Here is a 13,959-nt window from a genome sequence, read left to right as displayed (position 1 = left end):
TGGATTAGCATTTTGAGGGTGCTGGTAATGATCATAACTTGGATCAGTAGAGAGCATGAGTTGTATAGTGGCGCATCTCCGATCTCGCTTGTTGAACATTGTGTCACTTTCGCACATGATAGAAGGTTCCTATTGCTCAGCATTTGTACACAAACATACCAGTAGATGGTCTTCAACAAAAAAAGAAAATCAGTTTTCATCAAACGGAAATGGAATCATGTCGTTTTTTCTAGGGGCAACAATTGTATCATTCGACCCTCTACAGAGCAGAAGCAAGTAAGGGCCGAATAGTTGGCTTTTACATTTTTCACCTTTGTTTACTTCTGCCCCGATTATGTACTTCATTTTATTCCATAATCAAAATGTCTACTGTGGATCAGTTAACTCGATGAGTATTTATGGTTAAGTAAATTTGTTTTATATATACAGCATAATCGCGTTGACACATTGGTTGCCTTGAAAAAAAAAGAAATGATTCTGTTTTCTTTACAGCAATCATTTTTTTATTTTTATATTTATTTTATTTATTGTGCATGTGTAAAATTTTTTAAGTTATTATTGATCTGGTTAATTAAGCAAATAGGAAGGTACACATGCATTTATGTCACCGTACTGAAATAATAACGTTATTATTTAGAAAGCCATTCTTTACATGGGTAAGGGAGGGTGTTTTGTAACTATTCTGTACTTTCACCTAACAATTTAATAAAAATTTAATAAAAAAAAAAAAAAGAAAGCAAAAATATCGTCAAACTTCAATTTAACTTTAAAATACTATTAAAAAATAGCACGGTAACATAAATGCATAAGCACTAACGGGAATTACCTCCCCCTTCCCCCCCTAAAAAAAAAAGAAATACATTCAGATGACAATAAAGCAGATGGATCATCACTTTTTCTATTTGATCGGAAATGCCACCAAATCATTCATTTTCATTTAATCATAAGTTTGTCCTTTATTTCTGTATTCATTTATATATAACCATTAGCTCTACAATATTTAAAAGAAAAAACATTGAATATTTTTTCAGGTTGCTGGAATAGTAGGAAGAGCTGAGCTCCTTGCTGCAGTTTTTTTCTTATTGGCGTTCATGTTTTATGCAAGGTAAGTCGTTTATTAACATGTTATACTCATATCTGTGTTTATATAGATTTTTATTTGTGTTTTTAATATTGAAAATATAGTTTGCAATTAGTGTTGGCACGATTAATCAGAATCAGTAATCGGAAAAAATCAGTACTTTTGTGGGTATCGATATCAGAAAAAATTCGTGCCAATTTTCTGATGCCACAAATGACTCCTTTAATTACCTTTTTTATTTGATTTTGTTTAAAACAAAATTTTCCACTGCTGATAGTAATAATGAAATCATGGATATTTATTGATTTAAACTTCCGATTAAACTAAAATCTATTGATCACCCCCTCACAAGTGTGTTTTTACGTTTGAGAAAATATATGAACATTTAATGTGTTTTTACGGTAATCGGGACAAAATAACCATTTTATAGTTAAATATTTAGAGATTGATAAAGAATCGCAATCAGTAATTGTATCGGAATCGGGAATTTAGTACGGAATCAGTAATTGTATCGAAATTGGGGAAAATATTGGAATTGTCCAATCATTATATAGTATGTATCAAACTTTTGTTGTTATTCTTTGCATGAATAGCATACCGCGGACACAAATGCACACAAAATGACGTCACCGGTAAAGAAAAAAGACTATAAAAAAAAGAGAACGATCACGTTAGAGATGTGGAGAACTTTCGAGATCATGTTAGAGACTTGAAAAACGTTAGAGATCACGTGAGAGATGAGAACCACGCTTGAGAAGACTATCACATTTTGTTGCAATTTAAAAACATTATCTTTCATCTAGCAATTAATGATATAGATATAAAATTTTCAATGATTTTTTTTTAAGTGCAACAGAATGTACATTATATAAAATAAATCCAAGGTAATTTTTTGATTCAATTTAAATTAAATTTTTATACCTTACTTTGTGAAATTTATAAAAGTGCACTTTGAAGATAAATAAATTTCAAATTGAATCTTGTACCTTTATTTTTAAAGCCTACAGTAAAAACATTTTGTTTAACAATTTCCATGCCTTGGGTGAAATGCTTTTCTAACTTATATATATATATATATATATATATATATATATATAACTTGAGTGCCATCAGCTATAATCGAAACCAAAACATATGAAGAATTCTTGATAAAATTATTTATAAAAAAAGAGATTACTTGAGTGCCATCGGCTATAATCGAAACCGAAATCAAAACATATGAAGAATTCTTGGTAAAATTATTTATTATAAGAAATGGAAGTCCTTACCAATTAAACGACAGTCACTCGGATGTAAGCGTGACACACAAAATAAATAAAACACACGCTATCCTGTTAATACATAAAAGATTATATGCACTTTATGCACGTGTAAAATACAAATGAAATGAAGTGCTTCTCTGCTTATCTGTTTGTTCAACACAGACTATTAATTGCGGGTTCTGTTTGTACTCGCATACCTTCGGGTTTTTCTGATGTGGCATTTTGTTCGTTTTAGGCCTATAGCGAGATCCACTTTTCCCGTCTCTTCATTTTCTATATCTTTCTGCCCCCACCCCCAAGCTCGTTGTCGAAATGGAAGTTGTCATCTCTTGGTTGCTGGCATGTCATAAAATAAGTTTGTCACATTGCGTTGCATTTGCAGATTCACTTGTGCTTGACGAGCATTTTTCTATTAATTGGTTCACGGCATAATCACGTTGACACATCGGTTTTCGTCAGATGACCAAAGTTAAGCAACGTTGAGCTTGGTCAGTACCGAATGGGTGGCCAATTCGGGAATTCCAGGTGCTGTATGTAGGAGGACGTCGACACCTCCCTGCAAGAGTTTCAAAAACCTAACATCGTCATCTTCCCTAACGAGGATATACATGCGACTGAGGACTGCTTGTGAATTTCATAATCCCATGGAATGTCCTCCTTTTGGAGGAAGCTGGTTAAACTCGCATAGAGTCAGTACCGTTTCCATTTTCATATAGTCTTGTCTAGGTTGTCTTTACTAACGTTGCATTTTGTTCCTTGTGTGCATAGATGAGTTATATAGTCGTGTATTGAGTCCCCTTTTCTTGACTAAGCATCCTGAATTAATGTCTTTCAAAGACTGATTTCTGGATGAAATATTTTTCTTTTTTATGTAGGTTCTACTTGGCCTGATGGCATCTCTGATGTTAAGGTTTTGAGGATGTCTTTCAAGAGTATGATAGTTGTCATTCATCATCTGCTATATGAAATGTTGTAAATGTGTCTTCGATATGTTCATTCTATTCTTATTCCTGATTGGAGCCTTCCCAGCCTAGGGACTTTATTATTGACATAGATAAAGCCATTTCTTTTGAAATCATTTGTTCGATATTTTTTACTCGTATTGCTGTTAAATTCGAGTACTTTTATTTCTTGTTAAGGGTATAATGTTTCGTTAATTTGAAGTTTGTTGGGATCCTTCTACCACGCCAGTAGATATCTCGCTCCTAATGCAATTCTCTACCTATATAAAAGCCAGGTACGGCCAACGATGAAATACTGTTGCCACATCTGGACAGGAGCTGCTAGAAGCGGCTTATCTTGCGTGTACAGAGTTCAAAATAGGCTTCGTAGCTTAGTGGGGGATGCCCTTTTCTCTTCCTTGCTACATCTTTCCCACAGAAGAGACGTTGTGAGCCTGTCTCTGCTTTATCGTTATTTTCATGACAAATGCTCAGTTGAGCTTCAATCTATTGTCCTCCCCACTCGCCAAACTTTCACGAAAAACACTCGTCTAGCCAAAACCACTATCAATAATTTCCCACACTCTTTATCTGTGCCTAAACCTAAATGCAGATTCCATGAACAAAGCTTCTTTCTTAGAAATGCACGCCTGTGGAACACTCTTCCGATTGTCTGCTTTCCAGCTGACTACAATCTGATTGTCTTCAAGTCCAATGTAAACAAGCTCTTGATGAACCGCCCCTTTAAGTAATCCAATTTACAAAATTTCCACTACTTATGTTTATTATGCTATAATCATATTGACTAATGTATACCCATTAACGCTTATCCTCGAGCGGCCTCCGGGCCTTAATAAGTGGTGATTCCTATGTAAAAAAAAAAAAAAAAAAAAACTACATCATCGTCACCAGGTTTGCTGTAAACTGAAGAGTTCCAGTCTTAGCCAAGTGTTTTTAATTTATACTCGCGAAGACGTTGCAGAGATAAGCTCACATTGTGTTTAGAATATCTCACAGTGTACGCTCTAACAACTAAGTCCAGCTTCTCGTTATATAATAATAACTAACTGTCTTTGCCTAACGTTGCCTAGCAATATTTTAAAGACACACTTTATACTCGCACATGTACACACACTTTATACTATACACACTTTATACTCGTACACATACATATTTTATACTCGCATACGTACACACACTTTATACTCGCACACATACACACACTTTATACTCGCACACATACACACACTTTATACTGGCACACGTACACACACATTATACTCGCACACATACACACACTTTATACACGCACACGTACACACACTTTATACTCGCACACGTACACACACTTTATACTCGCATACGTACACACACTTTATACTCGCACACATACACACACTTTATACTGGCACACGTACACACACATTATACTCGCACACATACACACTTTATACTCGCACACGTACACACACTTTATACTCGCACACGTACACACACTTTATACTCGCACACGTACACACACTTTATACTCGCGCACGTACACACACTTTATACTCGCCCACGTACACACACTTTATACTCGCCCACATACACACACTTTATACTCGCACACGTACACCCACTTTATACTCGTACACGTACACCCACTTTATACTCGCACACGTACACACACTTTATACTCGCACACGTACACACACTTTATACTCGCACACGTACACACACTTTATACTCGCACACGTACACACACTTTATACTCGCACACGTACACACACTTTATACTCGCACACGTACACACACTTTATACTCGCACACGTACACACACTTTATACTCGCACACGTACATACACTGTATACTATACACACTTTATACTCGCACACGTACACACACTTTATACTCGCACACGTACACACACTTTATACTCGCACACGTACACACACTTTATACTCGCACACGTACACACACTTTATACTCGCACACGTACACACACTTTATACTCGCACACGTACACACACTTTATACTCGCACACGTACACACACTTTATACTCGCACACGTACACACACTTTATACTCGCACACATACACACACTTTATACTCGCACACATACACACACTTTATACTCGCACACATACACACACTTTATACTATACACACTTTATACTCGCACACGTACACACACTTTATACTCGCACACGTACACACACTTTATACTCGCACACGTACACACACTTTATACTCGCACACGTACACACACTTTATACTCGCACACGTACACACACTTTATACTCGCACACGTACACACACTTTATACTCGCACACGTACACACACTTTATACTCGCACACATACACACACTTTATACTCGCACACGTACACACACTTTATACTCGCACACATACACACACTTTATACTCGCACACGTACATACACTGTATACTATACACACTTTATACTCGCACAAGTACACACGCATTATACTCGCACGCGTACACACGCATTATCCTCGCACACGTACACCCACTTTATACTCGCACACGTACACACACTTTATACCCACACACGTACACACACTGTATATACTATACACACTTTATACTTGCACACGTACACACACTGTATACTCGCACACGTACACATACTGTATACTCGCACACGTACACACACTATACTATACACACTGTATACTCGCACACGTACACACACTGTATACTCGCGCACGTACACACACTTTATACTCGCGCACGTACACACACTTTATACTCGCGCACGTACACACACTTTATACTCGCGCACGTACACACACTTTATACTCGCGCACGTACACACACTGTATACTCGCGCACGTACACACACTTTATACTCGCACACATACACACACTTCATACACATTCACCTTCATATCTATTTTACTTTCGACCTGTAAATGTATTCATGTTTTTCTTACGCCGTTTCTGGTGTAAAGTTAATTAAAATCTATACAAAATCAATATCTATCTCTGAAGAAATATTTACATAACCTCGTCTGGAGACAGACAGATTGTCATAAAAAATACAATAAGAAAAGAAAAAAAAATCGATGAATCGCTATAGCACGTAATTTTATAAGATAAAAATTCCCAAACTGGGGCATTAAAGTGGCCGTAATAAATTTCAAGAGAACCACAAATAAAATGGCCACGAAATAATCACTTATCTTTCAAACTTCTTATCTAGTAAAAAACTACTGGCCTGACATTCACAGGAAACATGAATCGGAATAAATATATAGATGTAGCTAAGTTTGCTGCAAGGAAGAGGGGGTTATTTCTACTAGGCTAGTAAACTTTTCACACATATCAATATATCATCGAAGTTAAGCAACGTTAATCCTGATCAGTACCAAATGGGTGACCAATTTGGAAGGTCCAGGTGCACTTATTCACTCGTGCATGGAGTATTAATACCATATCGAGGCTTGTGCTCCAATCACTAGAGGACAGGATGCAAAAAAAAATAGTCTCTAACCTATTAGACTATCTACTAAGCTCCAATCCTTGTTACACTGCCGCAATGTGACGTCATTATGCTTCTTTTACAAGTACTCCTAACAAATGTGCTCCAATGAATTTAGTGCATTTGTAACCCCTCAACAAAAATACCTTCCGATCAACCAAACCAGGAACAAAATTCCACCCCTTCGCTGTAGAAGTCCCCAGATGCCGGAAAACTTTCTACTCTAATAGCTTCTTTCATCAGATAACATTTCTTTGGAAATCTATTTGTATCTCCGACTGTACCAATATGCATAAATGTAATGTAAACAAATATCTTACTGCATTTTGGATGGTCGCTATAAATCTTGCCATAATCACAGTAGTCCCTTGCGTCTTGGTGACAATCTATCTTGGATGACTAAAAGTAAAATAAAAATAAAAGTTGTCGGTTTTTGTTGTGTGTCTCGACTATTATCAAAATATATTTATATAACTTTGCTGAACGATACAAAAGAAAAAAAATGAATCGATCGATCAATTAATTGATTAATTGCTGCGCAAATCATTCTCTATAAGACAGTGATTCTCAACCTAGCGCCATGTGACAAATTTTAAGGAGGTCACGGATTCAATAAAATTGATGTGAGATACAAAGTTGCCATCCATTGCTTTTCCACACATCTTACCGAATATAGTCAGGTTTTCATTGAGTATCATACACACACCCCCGCACCCGTCAAAAAAGATAACGGGGTGGGGTGGGTGAATGATGTTTTTCCAATGTTTTCACCCATTATTTATCTACATCTGTTACTGAAATATTCATATTAAATCATAGAATTACACCAGTAATTTAATTTTTCATTTATAAATTAACATTTCTAATAACCTTTAAAAAATACCAACCATTGATTTGTTATAGACAGAGGATTTCTTTCTGAATTTATTTCAGTTGCTAGGGTAAGTCTGACGTGGTTGTCAGACTTGCTTTCATATAATTTTCTAATAACTTAAAAAAAATTTTTTTTTTCGATTGGAAAAAGATGGGGTTTTTGTTTTTTTTTTTTACTCGCTAATTTTTGCATGACGGCAAAGTACATATATAGCTCATGAAATACAATATTCAGTTGCCTCAAGAGTGATCTTCAGTGATGCACTGCTCTCATTACCGATTTCATGTTTTGCATCATATTGCCTCGAATAGCAACCCCAACCTGACTCTGGATGAGCCAGATCGTCTACTTGCAAACTATTAACCGTGCTGCCATTGCAAAAAAAAAAAAGTGCTCTGACAAGCTTTGGCTTTTTTGTTGTTGTTTTTTTTTTTAACAAGTGATCTTAAGTCAGCGTATAGTTATAAAGGAGGGGGGGAACTAAAAATTACTTTTGAGTTCGTCCTTCGACTCATTTCCAACTAAATTTTTTCTAGGGTTTTGATCTTTTTAGCCAAATCCAAAGACAATAGAAAAAAATCAATCAATTAATGGAGGTGCAAATCAATCTGTAACAGTGATCTTCAACCGAGGGTCATGTGGCTTTAAAAAAGGCATGACAAATTTAAAGGAGGTCATAGTTTGAGGCTTTTTTTTTTTTTACAACACATCAGCAGGTATCAGCCAATGAACTTAAGCAAACGTGTAATAATAAAGCAGGGAAAAAAACTCAAAATTATTTTGTAGTTCATCCATTCGATCTATTTCCAACTAAACTCTTTTCCAGGACTTTAATCTTTTTCGCCAGATCCATTATCTATCCCACTATACCTATTTTTATCAGTGCTCTGCATATTGCCTGACTCGCAAAACCCCTGCAACCAACTTCTGTAAGGTCATAATTTATATAAATAAATATACAAATAAATACACATTGGTCTTTATTATAAAGTCGAGGATTGTGTAAAGTTCACAAACGCTTAAATTTGATCTCTAACAACCATCTATTGCCTTTCAAGCTTCTTATCTAGTTGTTAGGCTTTAGTTGAACGTATTATCCCTATCTTGTTGTTTACAAATGTTGATAATACCTAGAGACACAATAGCAAAATCAATCAAGATGCAAATCAATATATAACAGTGATTCTCAACCGAAGGTCGTGTGGTCTTAGAGTAGCCATGACCAATAAAGGCTGCCATAGTTACTACTCATTGGTTTTCCAACCTCTTGCCAAGTGTGTGCATATATATATATATATATATATATATATATATATATATATATATATAATATTATTCTAATTGGAATTCATTGAGATGAGTATTATTTATTAATTTATTTATTCATTGCGGACTATTATCCTCATCTTTTTCTTTTTTTAGATGTTGTTTTACGACGTTTCAGCCAACTATATATATATAGTATTCTAATTGGAATTCATTGAGATAAGTATTATTTATTTTATTGCAAACTATTATCCTCATCTCTATTTTTTTTTTTTTTAAGTTGTTGTTTCACAACGTTTCGGCTAACTATTCCTCTGGCCTTCGTCAGGTGGTAACCGTGATGGGATAGGAACTCAGAATCTCTCAACTGCATTCTCAGCAATCACTGCCATTCATAGTTGTTGTCGTCTCACCACGCGATTACCACCTGACAAAGGCCAGAGGAATAGTTGGCCGAAACGCTGTGAAACAACATTTAAAAAAAAAAAGATGAGGATTATAGTCCGCAATAAGATAAATTAATTTTCCCAAGTGTTGTCAAGTTTTAGTTGAATATCCTACAGCCTCTGTAAAATAAAAAAAAATATAACTGTATGCTTTTTCCAATGTTCACTATCTTTATCTGAATATATTATTAAAATACTCGCATGAAATCGTAGAAGTGCACCAGTATTTTAATTTTTCATATATAGATTATCGTTTCTGATGACCTAAACACTAACCATTCACTCTTTTTATTAGAGACTAGCCTGGGTGCCCGGCGTTGCCCGGGTGCTTGGAGGTGTGTGTTGAGCAAAAAAAAAAAAAAAGAAAAAAGTGGTAGTAGGCAGGCAAGCTCGATCCCTTGACGTGAAGGCGAAAAAGAAAGTGAAAGAAAATTTGACATTTTACCAATACACCAGGACGTAACCGGAAGTTCGGAACGTTAAAATTAGGAAAACTCAATCCAACCGATACGATGACTTGCAAAAATGGCTTGCAAAAAATCGACCCCTCCTTGTAGAAAACTGCCCCGTTGAGGGTGAGGAAATTAATGTTTTGGGCCAATTTTTCGATATTTGTTAGAATCCAACCGAACAGTACTAAAACGCCTGGACTTTTTTTTTTTTTTAATAAAAAGTTTGTTTATAAGACTCACACTTCTGCTGTAGATAATGATGATGATGATGATGATGAATTTCACACATTATTTTACAAATAAATGGACGTAGGAATCAGACAAAGACAGAATCCAACCGAACAGTACTAAAACGCCTGGACTTTCATACATACATACATACATACATACATACATACATACATGCATACAAACGTGCACACATACAAGCATACAATCATACATTTAAATAGACAGGTGAGATTTATATTATAAAAGATGGAGGATTTCTTTTCGAATTTATTTCAAGTTGTAGGGTAAGTCTGGCTTGCTTTCTCGCTTTCCCTCATAACTTGAAATTGGTTTCGTCTGGCTAAAAAAAAAAGCATAGAAAATGGGAACTTATCGATGAATGAAACATCGATTAAATATAATTTCAATGATAGAACGCAAATACTCAGGAATGCAAACAAAAAAAATCGTAAATAGACGAGATAATCAGTCAATGATGGTGAGTCATTTATTGATCATAAAATATAGGAATATAAATACGTCTGCTTTATCTTGGTTATTTGGTTATAGTCAAGATTATCTGCTCTTAGTGACTTCCGGTTTCTGCTCTCCATTTGACTGGATGATTAAACAAGGCCAAGAGGACAAAAATGACATTCTTAACATGGGGAAGTGAGCTTTCACATTACTTGAGAGGAATATAATCATTAATCAGAAGGGACCATGTCTTTCTTGTTACCTTCATCCGGTCTGTACACCAGAAACCGGAAGTAAAAATAGTAGACAATCTTGACTATAACCAATATTTTTTATTGTTTCCCTTATTTTTTATCTGTATCACAATGTTAGATTATTGAATGCTTCAGGTTTTTTTTTGGTTTTTTTTATTCATTTATTTTTCAGGGGTGTTCAGGCCGAATATGATAATCCTGGATTTTCTTCACTGCAAATATACATTTCTTTTATTCTTGGAGCATCAAGTATGTTTTGCAAAGAGACTGGTATCACCGTATTAGGCATTTGCATTGTCTATGACAGCTTAATTTTTTACCAAAGGTAAGATTACTACTCTGTGGCGATATATTTAACGAAATATGTCACAACGTAATAGCTAAAACACTTTCTCCAGCAAAGGTCAGTTTGCGGCTTTTAAGTTCTCAAAACTTGAAGTTTTAAGCATTTAGTATTAACTAACTTCCCACACACACACAAAAAAAAAAAAAACATACGTACACATACCACAGACCTAATTATCTTCCTTTTCACCTTGCTAAAAGGCACTCGGAGATTATAAAAATAGAGGAGCTGGATAAAATAATAGAAAATAATCGAAAGCAGTGGTTTTCTAATGGCAGTCTTCCCATGAAATCCAGCCTGCAAACAGGTTTTGTTGAAATAAATTATCTAGATGATTACGGTCTGCAGCAGTGGCGTATCTAGGGTATGGCAGGCATGGCCCGTGCCATGGGCGCCACTGTGACATGGGCGCAAAAATTGCTTGACAAAAATTAAAATTTGAACAATGCGTAAGAATAACCATATAATTACTTTATTAAAACATTCATTTCATGGTTTATCTTTCGTTAAAATTGTGCCTGTATTATAATATTATGTAGGTTAGGTATATCTAAGGTATAAATTATTAAGAAGGGGTGCACATTCAAACTTTGCCATGGGCGCCATTTTACATAGGTACGCCACTGGTCTGCAGTAATTTTGGATGCTGTAGTTTTGTGTTTTTACTTCACAATTCTCATGAGGGCTCAACAATCTCTTTCAACCACCTTTGACTTTCTTTCAGAATTTTGTTTGAAGGAGGATATTTTTCCTTTTCCATAGGTTGTCATCATTTTATCGATAGGGACTATCGATATGGCCACCATCTCAGTCACCAACAATCTGTCCTATTTAGAAATCTTATAGATCTATTATTATTTATTTTTTATTAATATACGCTATCTGAAATAACAAGGCCGATAGCCATTAGTTGCGTGCTCTCGTGTAATGAATGAATGCGTGAATGTAGGATTGACATGAAATTCTTAAAGATAAACTAAAATGACCGAAAAATGGGCTGAAATGACTTTAATAAATAAAAAGTAAATGACTTAGAATGACTTTAATGAACTTAAGGATGAATTGAATGACCTTAAGAATGACTTGAATGCTTAAAAAAATAACTGGAATCCTTCAAATACAACTTGAATGATCTGGAGAATGACTTGAATGGCTTTGAGGGTTGTAAAGTGGGTGATCATTTTACATTAAATTAATAGAGAAAAGTGATCCCCCCACTTTATATCAGTTACAAACATAAGTACAGCATGTAGTAAGAACAGATACTACGCTTTGATCTTGGCCAAAAGGGTAAGAAAAGCTTAAAAAGCTAAGAACAGTATCTATTAACAACAGACGTTTGATCTTAACCAAAAAGGACAAGCACAAAAGTGTTACGGACAGAGTGACCGACGGATTGACTTATAGAGTCGCTTGCACGTGACTAAAAATAAACACAACTAATTAATCTAGGACAACGATTCAGACAGATACAAAATCTCCATTAGTAACAGATGACTCCTAACTTCAAGGATGTCGATCAGACATTTCATTTCCAAACTAGAAACACAGAAAATATGCCAAGAAAATAAATATTTTTTCTGTTTTTTTTTGTTTTTTTTTAATATGTTGTTAACCCTTAAATATGTTTCTATTCAATATTTTTTCAATAATATTTTAAAATAGAATTCGAGAGGCCTCCAGAGGACTGCTGAAATGAAGCAAAGCATTCAAAAGTAGTTAGCTCCAACTCTGAGCCGTTGGGATTTCAGACAAAAATAAAAATTCAAGAGGCCTCCCGAAAATTGTCAAAGTTAAGCAGGGCATTTGGATGTAGTTATTCCCAACTCTGGGTCGTTAAGATTCTTTTTTTCTCTTTATTTTTCACATTGTTTTGATTTTGTCGCAATAAAATTCCAGTCTGTGCAAAGTTCCTTGTTTTGCTGTTTCTCACAGATTCTCTTGGAGCAATACGCATGTAATTCCCGCCTTTGTGCAAAGAATCTTAAAATTATTAATTACAGTAAGTATCTTTTTAAGTCTTTTCATTGTGTCAAAAAATCATTTAGGATGAAAAAGTTCTAGCACACACAAATGTGTGTGTGTGTATATATATATATATATATATATATATATATATATACATATATACACACTAGCAGTTCAGCCCAGCTTTGCTCGGGCCCTATGTACTGTTCATAACTTTATGTGCATATATATATATATATATATAGTTTTATTTATGCATATTTTCTACATTGTACTTTATTGTACAGCATTTAGGATGAAAAAGTTCTAGCACACACAAGTGTATTTATATATATATATATATATATATATATATATATATATATATATATATATATATATATATATACTAGCAGTTCAGACTGGCTTTGCTCGGGCCCTATGTACTGTTCATAACTTTATGTGTGTGTGTGTATATATATATATATATATATATATAATATATATATATATTAAAAAATTTGACTCGTGTCCAGTTAACCTATATCTAAAATTCCAAGTGTTTAGACCAAAAATTGGCAGAGGAGTTTGGTAGAGTCTGCAAAGGTCAACTCTTTCAACTCTCTTGGCAGCCAAATTTTCACTCAAAAACTGATTTAAAATTTTGTTGCATGTCTGAATGCTCTTTCTGTAAAATTTCAAATGTTTAGACCCAAACTTGCCTGAATAGTTTGCTAGAGACCGCAAAGGTCAAATATTTTGAACTTTGATCCCTTGGCAGTCAAATTTTTGGCCAAAAACTAATTATTAAGCTTGCCCTATGTCTGAATACACTTTATGTAAAATTTCAAATGTATAGACCAAAAATTGGCTGTGTAATTTGGTAGAGACCGCAGAAGTAAAAAAATGTTT

General features: G+C 34.7%; 1 protein-coding gene across 6 annotated transcripts in view; it reads left to right on the top strand.

The window, feature by feature from the left end:
- Positions 1–13,959, top strand: part of LOC145291278 (protein O-mannosyl-transferase TMTC1-like) — a 163,098-nt gene that overhangs the window by 85,316 nt on the left and 63,823 nt on the right. For all 6 annotated transcript variants that reach the window (XM_080136916.1, XM_080136917.1, XM_080136921.1 and 3 more), the window contains 3 exons: positions 1,032–1,105; positions 10,927–11,079; positions 13,036–13,102. In XM_080136916.1, coding sequence (XP_079993042.1) covers positions 1,032–1,105; positions 10,927–11,079; positions 13,036–13,102 — 294 coding nt within the window. The remainder of the gene's footprint in view (positions 1–1,031; positions 1,106–10,926; positions 11,080–13,035; positions 13,103–13,959) is intronic.

This window comes from Euprymna scolopes, chromosome 12 (assembly GCF_053919585.1).
Source record: "Euprymna scolopes isolate OS-2025 chromosome 12, ASM5391958v1, whole genome shotgun sequence".
NCBI classification, from domain to species: domain Eukaryota; kingdom Metazoa; phylum Mollusca; class Cephalopoda; order Sepiida; family Sepiolidae; genus Euprymna; species Euprymna scolopes.
Note: the sequence above shows the minus strand (reverse complement) of the source record. Positions and strands in the feature narration are given on the sequence as shown.